We start from the raw sequence: 21,754 nt of genomic DNA on the forward strand, positions 1-21,754 counted from the left end.
GACCTCCTCCCTCCATTCTTGGACGTAGTCTTCTTGTCTCCTGGTTATTGTGTTCCTGATCCCGGCTTTTGTGAGCTGGTATGGTGGGATTGTCTGGTTGGGCTGGGTTCCAGAGGGTATGTTTTGGGGCTCTGCTTTGCCTGGGGCCCCTTGGTGTAGCAAGGCTTTATGGTGATAGGAACCTTCACTACTACCATGTAGGTGACCCCAGAATGACAGCGCCCTCTTCTGGATAGTTAGGTGTAGGGGGAATCTGCCCAGCTCTGCTCTACAGGCACAGTTAGAGGTGCTCCGATGGACCTGGAGGAGATGCTTACAGAACTCCAGATGGAAGATTTCCGTTGGGCTGGAATCCCATTTTGACCAGTCGGGGTATGTGTGAGGACCCCAGACCTCGCTGCCATACAGGAGAATTGGTGCAATAATGGAGTCAAAGATTTTAAGCCAAACCCTGACAGGTGGCTTAAGGTGGTAGAATTGTCTTCTGATGGTGTAGAAGGTTTTGCAGGCTTTGTCTCTCAGCATCTCGATGGCAGATTTGAAGCTCCCCGTCTGTTCTATTATCAGGCCCAGGTAGGTGTAGCTGCTGGTGGCTGTAAGGGGCTGGTTGTGTAGTATATAGGTGGGGGCCCAGGTAGGTGTAGCTGCTGGTGGCTGTAAGGGGCTGGTTGTGTAGTATATAGGTGGGGGCCCAGGTAGGTGTAGCTGCTGGTGGCTGTAAGGGGCTGGTTGTGTAGCGTGAAGGGAGGGGACCCGGCTGACTTTGTTTTCCTTCTCTGGAACACCACAGTGTTGGTCTTTTTGAGGTTGATGGGTAGAGCCCATGTGGTGCTGAACTTCTCCAGGATGGCTAGTTTGTCTTGGAGACCTTTCTCAGATGATGATAGGAGGAGAAGGTCATCCGCATACAGAAGGAATTTCACCTCGGTGTCATGGAGGGTGAGACCTGGTGTTGGGGAGGACTCCAGGGCTACTGCTAGCTCATTGATATAAATGTTGAAGAGTGTTGGGCTGAGGCAGCAGCCCTGCCTGACTCCTCGGCTCTGCTGGAAATAAGCCGTTCTCTTCCCATTTACCTTCACGCAGCATTGGTTCCCAGTGTAGGAACTTTTGATAACATCATAGGTCTTTCCCCCTATTCCACTCTCCAGCAATTTTAGAAGCAATCCTGGGTGCCACACCGAATCGAAAGCCTTTTTGAAGTCCACAAAACAGGCGTATATTTTTCCTTTCTTTGTGTTGTGGACGTGGCTCTGGATGAGGCGGTGCAGGGTATAGACATGGTCCGTGGTGCGGTGATGCAGGGTGTGGACGTGGCTCTGGATGAGGCGGTGCAGGGTATAGACATGGTCCGTGGTGCGGTGATGCAGGGTGTGGACGTGGCTCTGGATGAGGGGGTGCAGGGTATAGACATGGTCCATGGTGCGGTGATGCAAGGTGTGGACGTGGCTTTGGATGAGGCGGTGCAGGGTATAGACATGGTCCGTGGTGCGGTGATGCAGGGTGTGGACGTGGCTCTGGATCAGGCGGTGCAGGGTATAGACATGGTCCGTGGTGCGGTGGTTCGGCATGAACCCTGCTTGGCTTTTGCTGAGGATATTGTGCTGGGTGAGGAAGCTGAGGATTCTCTGGTTCAGGATGTTGTTGAAGAGTTTCCCCAGGTTGCTGCTGACACATACCCCCCGATAGTTGGCCGGGTCGTACCTGTCCCCGCTCTTGTGTATTGGGGTTATGACACCTTGGTTCCAGGCACGAGGGAAGTAGCCAGAGCTCAGCACAATGTTGTACAGTTTTGCTATGGCCGCCTGTATTGCTGGTGGGCTGTACTTGATCATTTCGGGGGGGATGCCGTCAGTACCGCTGGCTTTCTTACACCTTATAGTTGATAGTCTCTCTGAAATCTCCTGCGGTGTTATAGGTGAATCCAGAGGGTTTTGGAAGTCCTTCAGTATCTCCTCCATGGTCTTCAGTTTTGATATAATTTGTTCTTGGTCCGGGTTCCGTTCCTCTTTCGGGATGTCTCCATAGAGGTTTTTGAAATATTGGAGCCAGATGTTGCCACTCTGAATGTGGAGGGTGTTTTTCTTCCCCTTTGTGCCCAGGTGGTTCCATAGTTCCCAGAAGGAGTTTTCTTGGAGGGCGTCTTGGAGCTGGGTGAGCTTGGTTAAGGTGTACTCCTGTTTTTTCCTTCTGAGAAGGGTTTTGTATTGCCTTTGTATTGTGTCATAGGCCTCCCGCAGTTTGGTGTTGTTGGGGTCCCTGTGCTTTTTATTTGAGGCCGATCTTAGGGTCTTCCGTACACCTTTGCACTCCTTATCAAACCAAGCGCTAGGATTTTTTTCTTTTGTCTTCTTGTGGCTACTCTTTTGCAGGTCAGCCATTTCTGCCATGGTGTAGAATATATTATTAAGATCCCTTACCGCTTGGTCCACTCCTTCTGGGTTACTCTGGTACACCTTGTTGTTAAGGTTGTTGAGCATCCCTTGGATTTGTGGTTCAGTGTGTATCTCTTTATACTTGAGAGCCGACCTCTTGGACCACTTGTAGGATGGATGTAATGGGAAAAGTCCGGCCTGATGGGGTTTTTGTCCCGGTGGTTTGTTTGTGGACTTAATATAAAGGACTATCTGGTTATGGTCCGACAGGTGTGATTGTGGATTGACTATGAAGGCCCCAATGTCTGAATGGTCCATGTCTGTGATGGCGTAGTCCACTACACTGCTGCCCACATGGGAGTTTAAGGTAGTCCTTCCTAGGGAGTCTCCCTTGGTGCGACCATTGAGGATGTGGAGCCCCAAACTTCGGCAGAGATTCAACAATTTTTTGCCGCTCTTGTTCACTGTGCTGTCATAGCTGTTCCTCTCCATGTGTACTGAGCTATCACATTCAGTCTCTGCCCCATATATATAGATGTTTCCGTCTGCGGTCAGGTAGTCTCTTTCCCTACCTGTTCTGGCATTGAGATCTCCAATGATGAGGACTTTTCCGCGGGTTTGATAGTGGGCGGCTTCCCTTTGCAGGATTTCGAAGGTTTCAGGGTTGTGGTAAGGGGACTCTGGCGGTGGTATGTAGGCAGCGCATAGGTAGATGTCAGATTGGGCGGTGAGGATGGAGCGGTCTATTCTAATCCAGATGTGGCTGTCTCCTCGCTTCACCGGTCTGATCTGCTGATGGAACTCCGCTTTGTACCACACTAGTATTCCTCCTGAACAGCGGCCTAGTTTGGTGGTTTTGTTTTTTAGGGCCGGGACGGAGATTTCCCTGTATCCAGTGGGCACCAGGGACTCACTCTCTGCTTTAGTCCAGGTTTCTAGGAGGATTTGGATGTCACTATTTTCCAGACTCTGGGTGAAGTCCGGATCGTTTACTTTACATCAAAAGGCTGAAGCGTTCAGACCTTGGATGTTCCAACTGCTGATAATAAAGGATGTCATAGGGGGTCTGTATACCTTGTAATGAGCTGGATGTGTAGGGCGGGCTGGGGGTCTGACTGGTTCTGGCATGGTAGACAAGGCTTGTGTTGTCCAGTCACATGAGTATCCTACTAAGGGTTCTGAGCAGGGTCTTTATCTCGTCTAGGTCTCTGCTCTTTATTTCTCGGTGTGAGGCAGGTGGTTTTCTCCATGGTTTTTGCCTTTGGTGGTCTGATTTGGGGTATGGGGCCATGTTTCCAGTTTGTGGTGTAGCACATGATGCTTGAGGTGTTTGGGTTGTTGGTGGCGTTTCCCTGTTGTCTCTGGTTTGGCCTGTGTGGGGTCTAGGACGGGGGGTTCTGTTTAGTACAATGTCCTTGATTTCTTTGGCCAGGAGGCTGACCCCTTGCTTGTTGAGGTGTTTGCTGTCGTATAGGTGGCGGTGGTTGATGTTGGGGTGTTGTGCCAGGGTGATGTTTGGCACTGAGCTGATCTTAGCTGCTAGGTCGTTGTTAATGGTCTGGATGGTATCGCTGGCCACATCCTTTCTAGGCAGCAGGGTGGACACTATTATTTTACTGGTCGGGAACTTCTTTTGTGCAGTTTTTGCCAGCTGGGTCAGCTGTTCAGCAATTTGTTGCTGCTGGTCTTGGAGATTGTTTGTACCTGTATGTATGACTAGATTGGTTGGGTTGGTAAAGTGGGGTTCATTGATAACTGCTGTGACTTGTAAGATGGTTGCACAATTAATTTTCTTAACCCTAATTTTGGGGAAAAGTCGCCTCATGTTAAGGTATTTCCCATTAGAGTCTATGATTAGTACGGTATCAGTGTCCCCGCGTTGGGGCTTACGGGCTGCTTGCTGTATGGTTTCCTGGGTGCCACTTGGTCTTTGTGCTGGTCTGTGCTAGCGGCTCTGATAGTTGTTGGCTCTGTCTCCATCTGGATCAGTCCGCTGTTGGTTGGTGTGGTCACATTTATGTTTGATGTTGGCTCTGTCTCCATCTGGATCAGTCCGCCGTTGGTTGGTATGGTCACATTTATGTCTGATGTTGGCTCTGTCTCCATCTGGATCAGTCCGCCGTTGGTTGGTATGGTCACATTTATGTCTGATGTTGGCTCTGTCTCCATCTGGATCAGTCCGCCGTTGGTTGGTATGGTTACATTTATGTCTGATAGTTGTTGGCTCTGTCCCCATCTAGATCAGTCCGCCGTTGGTTGGTGTGGTTACATTTATGTCTGATAGTTGTTGGCTCTGTCCCCATCTGGATCAGTCCGCCGTTGGTTGGTATGGTCACATTTATTTCTGGTGTTGTTGGTGTGTCTCCATCTGGATCAGTCCGCCGTTGGTTGGTCACATTTATTTCTGGTGTTGTTGGTCTGTTCCGGATCTCTGATATAAAGTCCTGGATGCTGGCTGCCATTGTGCCTGTGCTCCCCCCTGGGCCCCCGTCCTGGTTCTGGATTTGTCTCTTTAGATCTGTTATCTCCTGTTGTAGCTTGATGTTTTCTTGTTGGAGGGCTTGTACTTTACATTGCATTTCTCCTAGAGCTGCTGTGAATTCACATTTCACTTTGTTTATTTCATTAAGTGCTTTGTCGTTTGCATTTTTGTCACTTTGGTTTCTTTGAAGTTCCTCCTTGAACTGTACAAAGTCTCTCTCCAATTGAGATAAGCAGTCTCTGAGAATGTTGGGTGTTGGGTGGGAAGCATCCTCACCTACAGACACAGGGGGGTCCTTGGGGACTGTCTCTGGTTTTTGCTCTTGCTTCTGTTTTTGAGCTTCGTTTTTAATATCAGGAAATGTTCTTTCAAACTGAGTGAGGTTATCCTCAGTGCCTTGTACCATGATGGTACCAGTGTTATAGAGGTTATCCTCAGTGCCTTGTACCATGATGGTGCCAGTGTTATAGAGGTTATCCTCAGTGCCTTGTACCATGATGGTGCCAGTGTTATAGAGGTTATCCTCAGTGCCTTGTACCATGATGGTGCCAGTGTTATAGAGGTTATCCTCAGTGCCTTGTACCATGATGGTGCCAGTGTTATAGAGGTTATCCTCAGTGCCTTGTACCATGATGGTGCCAGTGTTATAGAGGTTATCCTCAGTGCCTTGTACCATGATGGTGCCAGTGTTATAGAGGTTATCCTCAGTGCCTTGTACCATGATGGTGCCAGTGTTATAGAGGTTATCCTCAGTGCCTTGTACCATGATGGTGCCAGTGTTATAGAGGTTATCCTCAGTGCCTTGTACCATGATGGTGCCAGTGTTATAGAGGTTATCCTCAGTGCCTTGTACCATGATGGTGCCAGTGTTATAGAGGTTATCCTCAGTGCCTTGTACCATGATGGTGCCAGTGTTATAGAGGTTATCCTCAGTGCCTTGTACCATGATGGTGCCAGTGTTATAGAGGTTATCCTCAGTGCCTTGTACCATGATGGTGCCAGTGTTATAGAGGTTATCCTCAGTGCCTTGTACCATGATGGTGCCAGTGTTATAGAGGTTATCCTCAGTGCCTTGTACCATGATGGTGCCACTGTTATAGAGGTTATCCTCAGTGCCTTGTACCATGATGGTGCCAGTGTTATAGAGGTTTATGGTGAGTACCGTGTACCATGATGGTGCCAGTGTTATAGAGGTTATCCTCAGTGCCTTGTACCATGATGGTGCCAGTGTTATAGAGGTTTATGGTGAGTACCGTGTACCATGATGGTGCCAGTGTTATAGAGGTTATCCTCAGTGCCTTGTACCATGATGGTGCCAGTGTTACAGAGGTTATCCTCAGTGCCTTGTACCATGATGGTGCCAGTGTTATAGAGGTTTATGGTGAGTACCGTGTACCATGATGGTGCCAGTGTTATAGAGGTTTATGGTGAGTACCATGTACCATGATGGTGCCAGTGTTATAGAGGTTATCCTCAGTGCCTTGTACCATGATGGTGCCAGTGTTATAGAGGTTATCCTCAGTGCCTTGTACCATGATGGTGCCAGTGTTATAGAGGTTATCCTCAGTGCCTTGTACCATGATGGTGCCAGTGTTATAGAGGTTATCCTCAGTGCCTTGTACCATGATGGTGCCAGTGTTATAGAGGTTTATGGTGAGTACCGTGTACCATGATGGTGCCAGTGTTATAGAGGTTATCCTCAGTGCCTTGTACCATGATGGTGCCAGTGTTATAGAGGTTTATGGTGAGTACCGTGTACCATGATGGTGCCAGTGTTATAGAGGTTATCCTCAGTTCTTTGTACTATGATGGTGCCAGTGTTATAGAGGTTATCCTCAGTTCTTTGTACCATGATGGTGCCAGTGTTATAGAGGTTATCCTCAGTGCCTTGTACCATGATGGTGCCAGTGTTATAGAGGTTTATGGTGAGTACCGTGTACCATGATGGTGCCAGTGTTATAGAGGTTATCCTCAGTTCTTTGTACCATGATGGTGCCAGTGTTATAGAGGTTATCCTCAGTTCCTTGTACCATGATGGTGCCAGTGTTATAGAGGTTATCCTCAGTTCCTTGTACCATGATGGTGCCAGTGTTATAGAGGGTTATGGTGAGTACTGTGTCCTCCTCATCCCCAGTTTCCTTTACCCTGATCTGCCGGCCCCGGTTGATGCCACACTTTGAGATGTTATCATAATGGTTGCAGAAGGCTTTGTTCCAGGCATTGGGCTGCTCGGTGAAGAAGACCACATCCGTTTTCCTCCTAATTGGCTCTTTATAAGTAAAGTCGGCATAGAGGGTCTCTGGATTCTGTCTGATGGTGGCATCTTTTATGGCTTTCCTTGCCTGAGATAGATAGATAGATAGGAGATAGATAGATAGATAGATAGATAGATAGATAGATAGATAGATAGGAGATAGATAGATAGATAGATAGATAGATAGATAGGAGATAGATAGATAGATAGATAGGAGATAGATAGGAGATAGATAGATAGATAGATAGATAGATAGATAGATAGATAGATAGATAGATAGGAGATAGATAGATAAATAGATAGATAGATAGATAGATAGATAGATATATAACGGTAAACTCCACAGCACTCAGGTTCAAGGTGAACAAAAAGGTGAATTTATTTGTGCATAAATACAGCAATCCAGACGCAACGTTTCGGAGGCTTCACGCCGCCATTCTCAAGCGTGAGAATGGCGGCGTGAAGCCTCCGAAACGTTGCGTCTGGATTGCTGTATTTATGCACAAATAAATTCACCTTTTTGTTCACCTTGAACCTGAGTGCTGTGGAGTTTACCGTTATATATCGTTGGAATCCTTGGTCAGGACCCTCCGCTGGCACCGCCAAATTCTATTGCTGTGCTGCTCAATTTGCTTCTTTATAGATAGATAGATAGATAGATAGATAGATAGATAGATAGATAGGAGATAGATAGATAGATAGATAGATAGATAGATAGATAGATAGATAGATAGGAGATAGATAGATAGATAGATAGATAGATAGGAGATAGATAGATAGAAGATAGATAGATAGATAGATAGATAGATAGATAGATAGGAGATAGATAGATAGATAGATAGATAGATAGATAGATAGATAGAAGATAGATAGATAGATAGATAGATAGATAGATAGGAGATAGATAGATAGATAGATAGATAGATAGGAGATAGATAGATAGGAGATAGATAGATAGATAGATAGATAGATAGATAGATAGATAGATAGATAGATAGTAGATAGATAGATATATAGGAGATAGATATATAGGAGATAGATAGATAGATAGATAGATAGATAGATAGATAGATAGATAGGAGATAGATAGATAGATAGATAGATAGATAGATAGATAGATAGATAGTAGATAGATAGATATATAGGAGATAGATAGATAGATAGGAGATAGATAGATAGGAGATAGATAGATAAATAGATAGGTAGGAGATAGATAGATAGGAGATATATAGATAGATAGATAGATAGATAGATAGATAGATAGGAGATAGATAGATAGATAGATAGATAGATAGATAGATAGATAGATAGATAGGAGATATATAGATAGATAGATAGATAGATAGATAGATAGATAGGAGATAGATAGATAGATAGATAGATAGATAGATAGATAGGAGATAGATAGATAGGAGATAGGAGATAGATAGATAGATAGATAGATAGATAGATAGGAGATAGATAGATAGATAGATAGATAGATAGATAGATAGATAGGAGATAGATAGATAGATAGATAGATAGATAGATAGATAGGAGATAGATAGGAGATAGATACATACATACACAGTGGTGCCTTGGATTAGGAGTATAATCCGTTCCGGGACGGATCTTGTAATCCAAATCACTCTTACACCAAAGCAAATGTTCCCATAAGAAATCACTGATCTGCAGACAATTGGTTCCACCCCCCCAAATATACTGATTATTATCCTGAATAACATGTAGAAGAGATGAAACAATGAGAAGCAGCAGAATCTGTGATATTATAAGTTACTGTATAGTATAGCAGCATGTGGTATATAATGTATAGTAACTGTATAACCCTGATAACACAGCAGCAGCTGGATATGTGATATATAAGTTACTGTACAGTACAGCAGCATGTGGTATATAATGTATAGTAACTGTATAACCCTGATAACACAGCAGCTGGATATGTGATATATAAGTTACTGTACAGTATAGCAGCATGTGGTATATAATGTATAGTAACTGTATAACCCTGATAACACAGCAGCTGGATATGTGATATATAAGTTACTGTACAGTACAGCAGCATGTGGTATATAATGTATAGTAACTGTATAACCCTGATAACACAGCAGCTGGATATGTGATATATAAGTTACTGTACAGTATAGCAGCATGTGGTATATAATGTATAGTAACTGTATAACCCTGATAACACAGCAGCTGGATATGTGATATATAAGTTACTGTACAGTATAGCAGCATGTGGTATATAATGTATAGTAACTGTATAACCCTGATAACACAGCAGCTGGATATGTGATATATAAGTTACTGTACAGTACAGCAGCATGTGGTATATAATGTATAGTAACTGTATAACCCTGATAACACAGCAGCTGGATATGTGATATATAAGTTACTGTACAGTACAGCAGCATGTGGTATATAATGTATAGTAACTGTATAACCCTGATAACACAGCAGCTGGATATGTGATATATAAGTTACTGTACAGTATAGCAGCATGTGGTATATAATGTATAGTAACTGTATAACCCTGATAACACAGCAGCTGGATATGTGATATATAAGTTACTGTACAGTATAGCAGCATGTGGTATATAATGTATAGTAACTGTATAACCCTGATAACACAGCAGCTGGATATGTGATATATAAGTTACTGTACAGTATAGCAGCATGTGGTATATAATGTATAGTAACTGTATAACCCTGATAACAAAGCAGCAGCTGGATATGTGATATATAAGTTACTGTACAGTATAGCAGCATGTGGTATATAATGTATAGTAACTGTATAACCCTGATAACAAAGCAGCAGCTGGATATGTGATATATAAGTTACTGTACAGTATAGCAGCATGTGGTATATAATGTATAGTAACTGTATAACCCTGATAACACAGCAGCTGGATATGTGATATATAAGTTACTGTACAGTATAGCAGCATGTGGTATATAATGTATAGTAACTGTATAACCCTGATAACACAGCAGCTGGATATGTGATATATAAGTTACTGTACAGTATAGCAATCAGCATGTGGTGTATAATGTATAGTAACTGTATAACCCAGATAACACAGCAGCTGGATATGTGATATATAAGTTACTGTACAGTCTAGCAGCATGTGGTATATAATGTATAGTAACTGTATAACCCTGATAACACAGCAGCTGGATATGTGATATATAAGTTACTGTGCAGTATAGCAGCATGTGGTATATAATGTATAGTAACTGCATAACCCTGATAACACAGCAGCTGGATATGTGATCTATAAGTTACTGTACAGTATAGCAATCAGCATGTGGTATATAATGTATAGTAACTGTATAACCCTGATAACACAGCAGCTGGATATGTGATATATAAGTTACTGTACAGTATAGCAATCAGCATGTGGTGTATAATGTATAGTAACTGTATAACCCTGATAACACTGCAGCAGCTGGATATGTGATATATAAGTTACTGTACAGTATAGCAGCATGTGGTATATAATGTATAGTAACTGTATAACCCTGATAACATAGCAGCTGGATATGTGATATATAAGTTACTGTACAGTATAGCAGCATGTGGTATATAATGTATAGTAACTGTATAACCCTGATAGCACAGCAGCTGGATATGTGATATATGTTACTGTATAGTATAGCAGCATGTGGTATATAATGTATAGTAACTGTATAACCCTGATAACACAGCAGCAGCTGGATATGTGATATATAAGTTACTGTACAGTATAGCAATCAGCATGTGGTGTATAATGCATAGTAACTGTATAACCCTGATAACACTGCAGCAGCTGGATATGTGATATATAAGTTACTGTACAGTACAGCAGCATGTGGTATATAATGTATAGTAACTGTATAACCCTGATAACACAGCAGCTGGATATGTAATATATAAGTTACTGTACAGTATAGCAGCATGTGGTATATAATGTATAGTAACTGTATAACCCTGATAACACAGCAGCTGGATATGTGATATATAAGTTACTGTACATTATAGCAATCAGCATGTGGTATATCATGTATAGTAACTGTATAACCCTGATAACACAGCAGCAGCTGGATATGTGATATATAAGTTACTGTACAGTATAGCAATCAGCATGTGGTATATAATGTATAGTAACTGTATAACCCTGATAGCACAGCAGCTGGATATGTGATATATGTTACTGTATAGTATAGCAGCATGTGGTATATAATGTATAGTAACTGTATAACCCTGATAACACAGCAGCAGCTGGATATGTGATATATAAGTTACTGTACAGTATAGCAGCATGTGGTGTATAATGTATAGTAACTGTATAACCCTGATAGCACAGCAGCTGGATATGTGATATATAAGTTACTGTACAGTACAGCAGCATGTGGTATATAATGTATAGTAACTGTATAACCCTGATAACACAGCAGCTGGATATGTGATATATAAGTTACTGTACAGTATAGCAATCAGCATGTGGTGTATAATGTATAGTAACTGTATAACCCTGATAACACTGCAGCAGCTGGATATGTGAAATATAAGTTACTGTATAGTATAGCAGCATGTGGTGTATAATGTATAGTAACTGTATAACCCTGATAACACAGCAGCAGCTGGATATGTGAAATATAAGTTACTGTACAGTATAGCAGCATGTGGTATATAATATATAGTAACCGTATAACCCTGATAACACAGCAGCTGGATATGTGATATATAAGTTACTGTACAGTATAGCAGCATGTGGTATATAATGTATAGTAACTGTATAACCCTGATAACACAGCAGCTGGATATGTGATATATAAGTTACTGTACAGTATAGCAGCATGTGGTATATAATGTATAGTAACTGTATAACCCTGATAACACAGCAGCAGCTGGATATGTGATCTATAAGTTACTGTACAGTATAGCAGCATGTGGTGTATAATGTATAGTAACTGTATAACCCTGATAACACTGCAGCTGGATATGTGATATACAAGTTACTGTCCAGTATAGCAGCATGTGGTATATAATGTATAGTAACTGTATAACCCTGATAACACAGCAGCTGGATATGTGATATATAAGTTACTGTACAGTATAGCAATCAGCATGTGGTGTATAATGTATAGTAACTGTGTAACCCTGATAACACTGCAGCAGCTGGATATGTGATATATACGTTACTGTATAGTATAGTAGCATGTGCTATATAATGTATAGTAACTGTATAACCCTGATTACACAGCAGCTGGATATGTGATATATAAGTTACTGTACAGTATAGCAGCATGTGGTGTATAATGTATAGTAACTGTATAACCCTGATAACACAGCAGCCGGATATGTGATATATACGTTACTGTATAGTATAGTAGCATGTGCTATATAATGTATAGTAACTGTATAACCCTGATAACACAGCAGCAGCTGGATATGTGATATATAAGTTACTGTACAATATAGCAGCATGTGGTGTATAATGTATAGTAATTGTATAACCCTGATAGCACAGCAGCAGCAGCTTGTAGGTACAGGATGGAGCTGCTGATCCCCATAATGCAGTAGTGTAGTACAACAGGCTAGAATAGAAAAGCAGGGCTGCTGTCAGAGGTCTGTGTGGTCACATGACAGCAGTGGGGAAGGGGGTGTGTATAGCATGGACCAATCAGGAAGTAAGAATCATAGAGCTGTGCAGGAGGACAGTGACAGAAATTTTCCTATACAGGAGTGTGTGTATCACTGAGTGTGAGTGCAGACACATAATAGCAGCAGTGTGTATAGCTGAGTGTAAGGGTGGTATTACATGGGCCGATGGGAGGGAATACCGATCGTTACCGATGTCCTTGCAGCCCTTGCTAAAATGGCATACATTACCCATCCATGTTCCAGGGCTGCTCCTGCCGTCCGCTTCCCCGGGGTCCCGTGCGCGCTCTAGCTTCACAGCAGCCTGTCAGCTGGTAGGCTGCTCACAGGCCAATCACAGGCCGGGACCGCCGCGGCCTGTCATTGGCTGAGCGGCCTATCAGCTGACAGGCCGCTGTGAAGCTAGAGGGCGCGCGGGACCCAGGGAGAAGCGGACGGCAGGAGCAGCCCTGGAACGTGGATGGGTAATGTATATCGTTAGTCGCCGGCCACGCACCGCTATTACACGCAGCGGTGCGCGGACGGCGCCCGACAAAAATAGGGTCTAACCTATATCAACGATCAGCCGATGATCGTTGTCATCGGCTGATCGTTGCATTTATTACACGGAGCGATAATCGGCCGCATCGGGCCAATTTGGCCGATTATCGTTCCGTGTAATAGTACCCTAAGTGTAGGCACATTATAGCAGCAGTGTGTATAGCTGAGTGTAAGTGCAGGCACGTTATAGCAGCAGTGTGTATAGCTGAGTGTGAGTGCAGGCACATTATAGCAGCAGTGTGTATAGCTGAGTGTGAGTGCAGGCACATTATAGCAGCAGTGTGTATAGCTGAGTGTAAGTGCAGGCACGTTATAGCAGCAGTGTGTATAGCTGAGTGTGAGTGCAGGCACATTATAGCAGCAGTGTGTATAGCTGAGTGTAAGTGCAGGCACATTGTAGCAGCATGTATAGCTGAGTGAAAGTGCAGGCACATTATAGTAGCAGAGTGTATAGCTGAGTGTAAGTGCAGGCACATTATAGCATCAGTGTGTATAGCTGAGTGTAAGTGCAGGCACATTATAGCAGCAGTGTGTATAGCTGAGTGTGAGTGCAGGCACATTATAGCAGCAGAGTGTATAGCTGAGTGTAAGTGCTGACACATTATAGCAGCAGTGTGTATAGCTGAGTGTAAGTGCAGGCACATTATAGCAGAGTTATAGAGAACGGGAAACACAAGGGCTGTGGTGTGTTTGTTTGGTGTGTGTATGGGTGTGTGTGTATGTATATATATGTGTGTGTGTGTGTGTGTGTGTATATATATATATATATATATATATATATATATATATCTATATACAGTGGTGCCTTGGATTACGAGCATAATTTGTTCCGGGTCCGTGCTTGTAATCCAAATCCACTCTTAAACCAAAGCAAATTTTCCCATAAGAAATCATTAAAATGCAGACAATTGGTTCCACGCCCCAAAAATACTGATTATTATTCTGAATAACAAGTAAAACAGATGAAACAATAAGAAACAGCAGAATCTGTGATATTATAAGTTACTTTACAGGAATGGAGAGGATGGGAAACACACGGGCGGAGAGACTGCAGGGAGCAGGTAGAAATGAGCAGGGCAGATGTGGGCACATACATGCAGCGCTCTCTGTCCGGGGAGAGAGGGGTTACAGCTATGGAGAGATTACCTCCACAGTCCTGTCCCCTGATGTAAGCCCCAGCCTGAGGTGGATCTGCTATGATTTGTAAGGTGAGGGAGACTTCCTGGGTCAGAGTACAGAGCTGTATACCCCACTATGCAGACCATGCCCCTCCCCCACTCGCGCTCCCACCCAGTACAGGGAGCTCTTACACCAAAGCAATGCTCTTACACCAAGTCACAATTTTGAAAAACTGTGAGCTCTTAAACCAAAATGCTCTTAAACCAAGTTACTCTTAAACCAAGGTACAACTGTATATATATATATATATATATATATATATATACGACACATTATATATATATATATATATATATATATATACAGTTGGAAAAAATAGTAATTGCTTTGGTGTAAGAGCTCCCTGTACTGTGGGGGAGGGGCATCTGCATAGCGGGGTCTAACCCTAACCCTGTACTCTGACCCAGGAAGTCTCCCTCACCTTCCAAATCATAGCAGATCCACTTCAGGCTGGGGCTTACATCAGGGGACAGGACTGTAAAGGTAATCCCTCCAGAGCTGTAACCCCTCTCTCCCCAGACAGAGAGTGCTGCTATACAGTGCTCACCCTATACATGCTGCTATAATGTCCCTGCACTTACACTCAGCTATACACACTGCAGCTTTAATGTGCCTGCACTTACGCTCAGCTATACACACTGCAGCTGCTATAATATGCCTGCACTCACACTCAGCTATACACACTGCTGCTTTAATGTGCCTGCACTTACGCTCAGCTATACACACTGCAGCTGCTATAATGTGCCCGCTCTGGGTAATCTCCTCCCTTGCGCTGTGCTTGCAGGATAAGCTGAGTAGAAGCATCGCCTATATCCTGGGCAGCCAGCACCTCATCCAGGGACAAATCAGTGAACTGGAGGAGAGCATGAAACACACGGAGGTGAGAAACAGCCATAACCCAGCCCACCCACTTACTATAACCCCTCCCACTTCCTGACTGTGACCCCTCCCACTCCCTCACTCTATCGCCTGCTACCTCCTGATTGTAAATCCTCCCACCTCCTGACTGTGACCCCTCCCATCTCCTGACTGTAACCCCTCCAACCTCTTCACTGTGACCCCACCCACCCCCACAATCTATCCCCTCCCACCTCCTGACTGTAACCCCTACCACCTCCTGACTGTAACCCCTCCACCCCCTCACTCTATCCCCTTCCACCACCTGACTCTAGCCCCTCCCACCTCCTCGCTCTATCCTATCCCACCTCCTGACTGTAACCCCTCCCACCTCCTCTCTATTCCATCCCACCTCCTGACTGTAACCCCTCCCACCTCCTCTCTCTATACCCTCCCACCTCCTGACTCTAGGCCCCTCACACCTCCTGACTCTAGGCCCCTCACACCTCCTGACTCTAGGCCCCTCCCACCTCCTGACTCTAGGCCCCTCCCACCTCCTGACTCTAGGCCCCCTCCCACCTCCTCTCTCTATACCCTCCCACCTCCTGACTCTAGCCCCCTTTCCCTCCTCCTGACTCTAGGCCCCTCCCACCTCCTGACTCTAGGCCCCTCCCACATCTTGACTCTCCAACCCTAGGTTCCTCACTTAGTTACACAGTGACTCCGCCCCTTAGCTGACAGCCCGATACCCCACAGAGTCATTGAGGTCATCCCCCATAATCCTGCCCACAGCTGAATGGAGCCAAAGCTCAGGAGGAGGTTCTGCAGTTGATCGGTGCACTGCGCTCCGCCCTGGATGAGAAGCAGGTGGCACTAACGCGGGACATCACCGAGCGACAACGTGAGCGCCGCTGCCTCCTGGAGGCTCAGGTGTGGGAGCGACAGTCCTTGTTAGAGAATTCGGGACTGGTCAGCTACGCCCACGAGGTGATGAAGGAAACCGAGCAGCCATGTTTTGTCCTCGCAGCGAAACAGCTACATGAGCGGTAAGAGACGGGGGATGTTGAGGAACATGTGGAGACCCCTGGGGGTATCTGTAGGGTCATGGAGGGGGTACAAGCCATGGACGGGGGATGGGGTCGGGAGGGACATGTGGAGACCCCTGGTGGTATCTGTAGGGTCATACGGGGGGTACGAGCCATGGACAGTGGGTGGGGTCGGGAGGGATATGTGGAGACCCCTGGTGGTATCTGTTGGGTCATACAGGGGGTACGAACCATGGACGGGGGATGGGCTCAGGAGGGACATGCAGGGGGTACTAGCGATGGACGGGTTGGGGAGGGACATGTGGAGACCTCTGGTGGTATCTGTAGGGTCATGGAGGGGGTACAAGCCATGGACGGGGGATGGGGTCGGGAGGGACATGTGGAGTCCCTGGTGGTATCTGTAGGGTCATACAGGGGATATGAGCCTTTAATGGGGGGTGGGGTCAGGAGGGACATGTGGAGACCCCTAATGGTATCTGTAGGGTCATACAGGGGGTACGAGCCATGGATGGGGGGTGGGGTTGGGAGGGACATGTGGAGTCCCTGGTGGTATCTGTAGGGTCATACAGGGGGTACGAGCCATGGACGGGGGGTGTGGAGGGACATGAGGAGACCCCTGGGGGTATCTGTAGGGTCATACAGGGGGTACGAGCCATGGACAGAGGGGGTAGAGTGTCTGTAGGGACATGATGAGACCCATGGTGGTAAGTAGGGTCATACAGAGGGTACGAGCCATGGATAGGTGGGGGAGGGGGTGTGTAGGGACATGTGGAGATCCCTGGTGGTATCTGAAGGGTCATACAGGGGGTACGAGCCATAGATGGGTGGGGGAGGGGGTGTGGAGACCCCTGGTGCTATCTGTAGGGTCATACAGGGGGTACGAGCTATGGACGGGTTGGGAAGGGACATGTGGACACCTCTGGTGGTATCTGTAGGGTCATACAGGGGGTACGAGCCATGGATAGGTGGGGAAGGGGGTGTGGAGGGACATGTGGAGACCCCTGGTGGTATCTGAAGGGTCATACAGGGGGTACGAGCCATGGATGGAGGTGTGTGGAGTGACATGTGGAGACCTCTGGTGGTATGTAGGGTCATACAGAGGGTACGAGCCATTGATGGGGGTGTGTGGAGTGACATGTGGAGACCTCTGGTGGTATGTAGGGTCATACAGAGGGTACGAGCCATTGATGGGGGTGTGTAGAGGGAGATGTGGAGACCTCTGGTGGTATCTGTAGGGTCATACAGGGGGTACGAGCCATGGACGGGGGGTGGGCTCGGGAGGGACATGTGGAGACCTCTGGTGGTATTTAGGGTCATACAGAGGGTACTAGCCATGGATGGGGGATGGGGAGGGTCTGTAGAGATATGTGGAGACCCCGGATGTTGGCCCATACAGGGGGTGTTAGGTAGAGGGCCTGTCAGTAATCTTCACCATTATTTACCCCCAGCATCATACGTGCTATAGACTCTGTCCAGGGGTTCCGGTCTGCAGCCTGCGCCCCTCTACCCCCGGTCAAGCTGGACGTCAGTAGAGAACTGAAGCTTCTCACAGAGCTGAACTTTGTCAGAGGTAAATGTGTTGTGTGGGGGGTCTTCCTCATCTCCAGGGTCATCTTCATCATGGCAGCCCATCCCTCCCGCCGACAGTGGCACTGCTGTCCCCCTGGCCTCACCTGGTGGGCTGCCTCCTGGCTCACGGTGGGTCACTGAGCCTGGGGGGTTGGAACTCTGCTTTCCCACTGCCTGACTCAGTTGGTCGCCTCCTGGTTGGCAGTGGGTTCCTGGGCCTGAAGGGGCAGGAGTTCTGCTGTCTCTTTAGCTTCACCCGGTGGGCCGCCTCCTGGCTGGGCCTGGAGTTCTGCTGTCCCTCTGGTCTCACCTGGTGGGCCGCCTCCTGGCCGGTGGTGCGTCCCTTTGGTCTCACCTGGTGGGCCGCCTCCTGGCCGGTGGTGCGTCCCTTTGGTCTCACCTGGTGGGCCGCCTCCTGGCTGGCGGTGCGTCCCTCTGGTCTCACCTGGTGGGCCGCCTCCTGGCCGGCGGTGCGTCCCTTTGGTCTCACCTGGTGGGCCGCCTCCTGGCCGGCGGTGCGTCCCTTTGGTCTCACCTGGTGGGCCGCCTCCTGGCCGGCGATGCGTCCCTCTGGTCTCACCTGGTGGGCCGCCTCCTGGCCAGTGGTGCGTCCCTTTGGTCTCACCTGGTGGGCCGCCTCCTGGCCGGCGGTGCGTCCCTTTGGTCTCACCTGGTGGGCCGCCTCCTGGCTGGCGGTGCGTCCCTCTGGTCTCACCTGGTGGGCCGCCTCCTGGCCGGCGGTGCGTCCCTTTGGTCTCACCTGGTGGGCCGCCTACTGGCCGGCGGTGCGTCCCTTTGGTCTCACCTGGTGGGCCGCCTCCTGGCCGGCGGTGCGCCCCTCTGGTCTCACCTGGTGGGCCGCCTACTGGCCGGCGGTGCGTCCCTTTGGTCTCACCTGGTGGGCCGCCTCCTGGCCGGCGGTGCGCCCCTCTGGTCTCACCTGGTGGGCCGCCTCCTGGCCGGCGGTGCGTCCCTTTGGTCTCACCTGGTGGGCCGCCTCCTGGCCGGCGGTGCGTCCCTCTGGTCTCACCTGGTGGGGCGCCTCCAGGCCGGCGGTGCGTCCCTCTGGTCTCACCTGGTGGGCCGCCTCCTGGCCGGTGGTGCGTCCCTCTGGTCTCACCTGGTGGGCCGCCTCCTGGCCGGCGGTGCGTCCCTTTGGTCTCACCTGGTGGGCCGCCTCCTAGCCGGCGGTGCGTCCCTCTGGTCTCACCTGGTGGGCCGCCTCCTGGCCGGCGGTGCGTCCCTTTGGTCTCACCTGGTGGGCCACCTCCTGGCCGGCGGTGCGTCCCTCTGGTCTCACCTGGTGGGCCGCCTCCTGGCCGGCGGTGCGTCCCTCTGGTCTCACCTGGTGGGCCGCCTCCTGGCCGGCGGTGCGTCCCTTTGGTCTCACCTGGTGGGCCGCCTCCTGGCCGGCGGTGCGTCCCTCTGGTCTCACCTGGTGGGCCGCCTCCTGGCCGGCGGTGCGTCCCTTTGGTCTCATCTGGTGGGCCGCCTCCTGGCCGGCGGTGCGTCCCTCTGGTCTCACCTGGTGGGCCGCCTCCTGGCCGGCGGTGCGTCCCTTTGGTCTCACCTGGTGGGCCGCCTCCTGGCCGGCGGTGCGTCCCTTTGGTCTCACCTGGTGGGCCGCCTCCTGGCCGGCGGTGCGTCCCTTTGGTCTCACCTGGTGGGCCGCCTCCTGGCCGGCGGTGCGTCCCTTTGGTCTCACCTGGTGGGCCGCCTCCTGGCCGGCGGTGCGTCCCTTTGGTCTCACCTGGTGGGCCGCCTCCTGGCCGGCGGTGCGTCCCTTTGGTCTCACCTGGTGGGCCGCCTCCTGGCCGGCGGTGCGTCCCTTTGGTCTCACCTGGTGGGCCACCTCCTGGCCGGCGGTGCGTCCCTCTGGTCTCACCTGGTGGACCGCCTCCTGGCCGGCGGTGCGTCCCTTTGGTCTCACCTGGTGGGCCGCCTCCTGGCCGGCGGTGCGTCCCTTTGGTCTCACCTGGTGGGCCGCCTCCTGGCCGGCGGTGCGTCCCTTTGGTCTCACCTGGTGGGCCGCCTCCTGGCCGGCGGTGCGTCCCTTTGGTCTCACCTGGTGGGCCGCCTCCTGGCTGGCGGTGCGTCCCTCTGGTCTCACCTGGTGGGCCGCCTCGTGGCCGGCGGTGCGCCCCTTTGGTCTCACCTGGTGGGCCGCCTCCTGGCCGGCGGTGCGTCCCTTTGGTCTCACCTGGTGGGCCGCCTCCTGGCCGGTGGTGTGTCCCTTTGGTCTCACCTGGTGGGCCGCCTCCTGGCCGGGGGTGCGTCCCTTTGGTCTCACCTGGTGGGCCGCTGGGCCCGGAGGGGCAGGAGTTCTGCTGCATGTGCTGAATGTTAACGCTTTGTCATTCACTTCCATTCATTTCAAGGTGTTTGATGTCGACGCGCGGAGCCTCCATGTCTGTAGTAGTGGAGACCCGGCGAGCTCCTGGAGGGTCTCTCATAGCCGCCCGGCCCTCCTCACACCCACACGTCCCTCTCTCTGTTTGTAGGGCTGTCCAGGAGATAGCAGAGGCAAGTGACCACCCGCCCTCCTGCCCGGAGCCCCCCTCCCCCATCTGTGTGCCCCCTGTGCTGGGACCAGCGCCTGTCCCTCCTGCCTCTTCATCCCTCCATCCTCCTCTGCCTCGTCCTCCTCCTGCTCGCTCTCTGATCTGCAGCTTGGGGGTCTCTCTCTTCCCTCTCTCTTAGCATGGAAGCCCCCCGCGTCCCTCCTCTTTCCTCGGTCCTCCCATCTTCCTCTTTGACCCTCGTTTCTTGTACTGCAGCTCCAGACGCTCCGGTCATTGACACGCAGAGGACGTACGCCTATGATCAGATCTTCCTGAGCTGGCGCCTCCCCCAGGACTCAGCACCCGCCTGGCACTACACCATAGAGTACCGGAGAATAGACCCCAAGCACAAGACCCTCAAGCTGTGGCAGCGGCGGGAGGAGGTGTGGAACCTCAGCACCATCTTAGAGGGTCCCGACATAGACAGCGTGTATGTGCTGAGGGTGAGGGGCTACAACAAGGCCGGATACGGGGAGTACAGCGAGGACATCTACCTCCAGACACCCCCAGCACCAGGTGAGTGCCCCCCATCATGGGGCAGGAGGGGGCAAACATATCCAAGGGGCAGGAGAGATTATACTGAGGGGACAGGGCTGGATGATGATGATGAGGGGGGTGGTGGATGATGGTCATGGTTGTGGTGGATGCTGCTGGTGATGGTGTACACACGTCGGCAGGTCACATGGGATCCTCCTGTACACACGTCGGCAGGTCCCATGGGATCCTCCTGTACACACGTCGGCAGGTCACATGGGATCCTCCTGTACACACGTCGGCAGCTCCCATGGGATCCTCCTGTACACACGTCGGCAGCTCCCATGGGATCCTCCTGTACACACGTCGGCAGCTCCCATGGGATCCTCCTGTACACACGTCGGCAGCTCCCATGGGATCCTCCTGTACACACGTCGGCAGGTCACATGGGATCCTCCTGTACACACGTCGGCAGGTCCCATGGGATCCTCCTGTACACACGTCGGCAGGTCCCATGGGATCCTCCTGTACACACGTCGGCAGGTCACATGGGATCCTCCTGTACACACGTCGGCAGCTCCCATGGGATCCTCCTGTACACACGTCGGCAGCTCCCATGGGATCCTCCTGTACACACGTCGGCAGGTCACATGGGATCCTCCTGTACACACGTCGGCAGGTCACATGGGATCCTCCTGTACACACGTCGGCAGGTCCCATGGGATCCTCCTGTACACACCGCGGCAGGTCACATGGGATCCTCCTGTACACACCGCGGGAGGTCACATGGGAT

At 49.4% G+C, this 21,754-nt stretch overlaps 1 protein-coding gene across 3 annotated transcripts in view; it reads left to right on the forward strand.

Moving 5' to 3' along the window:
- Nucleotides 1-21,754, forward strand: part of TRIM46 (tripartite motif containing 46) — a 55,924-nt gene that overhangs the window by 27,441 nt on the left and 6,729 nt on the right. For all 3 annotated transcript variants that reach the window (XM_069949342.1, XM_069949341.1, XM_069949343.1), the window contains 4 exons: nt 15,259-15,354; nt 16,104-16,357; nt 17,806-17,927; nt 20,704-21,003. In XM_069949342.1, coding sequence (XP_069805443.1) covers nt 15,259-15,354; nt 16,104-16,357; nt 17,806-17,927; nt 20,704-21,003 — 772 coding nt within the window. The remainder of the gene's footprint in view (nt 1-15,258; nt 15,355-16,103; nt 16,358-17,805; nt 17,928-20,703; nt 21,004-21,754) is intronic.

The sequence above is a fragment of the Dendropsophus ebraccatus genome, chromosome 13, assembly GCF_027789765.1.
Source record: "Dendropsophus ebraccatus isolate aDenEbr1 chromosome 13, aDenEbr1.pat, whole genome shotgun sequence".
NCBI lineage: Eukaryota > Metazoa > Chordata > Amphibia > Anura > Hylidae > Dendropsophus > Dendropsophus ebraccatus.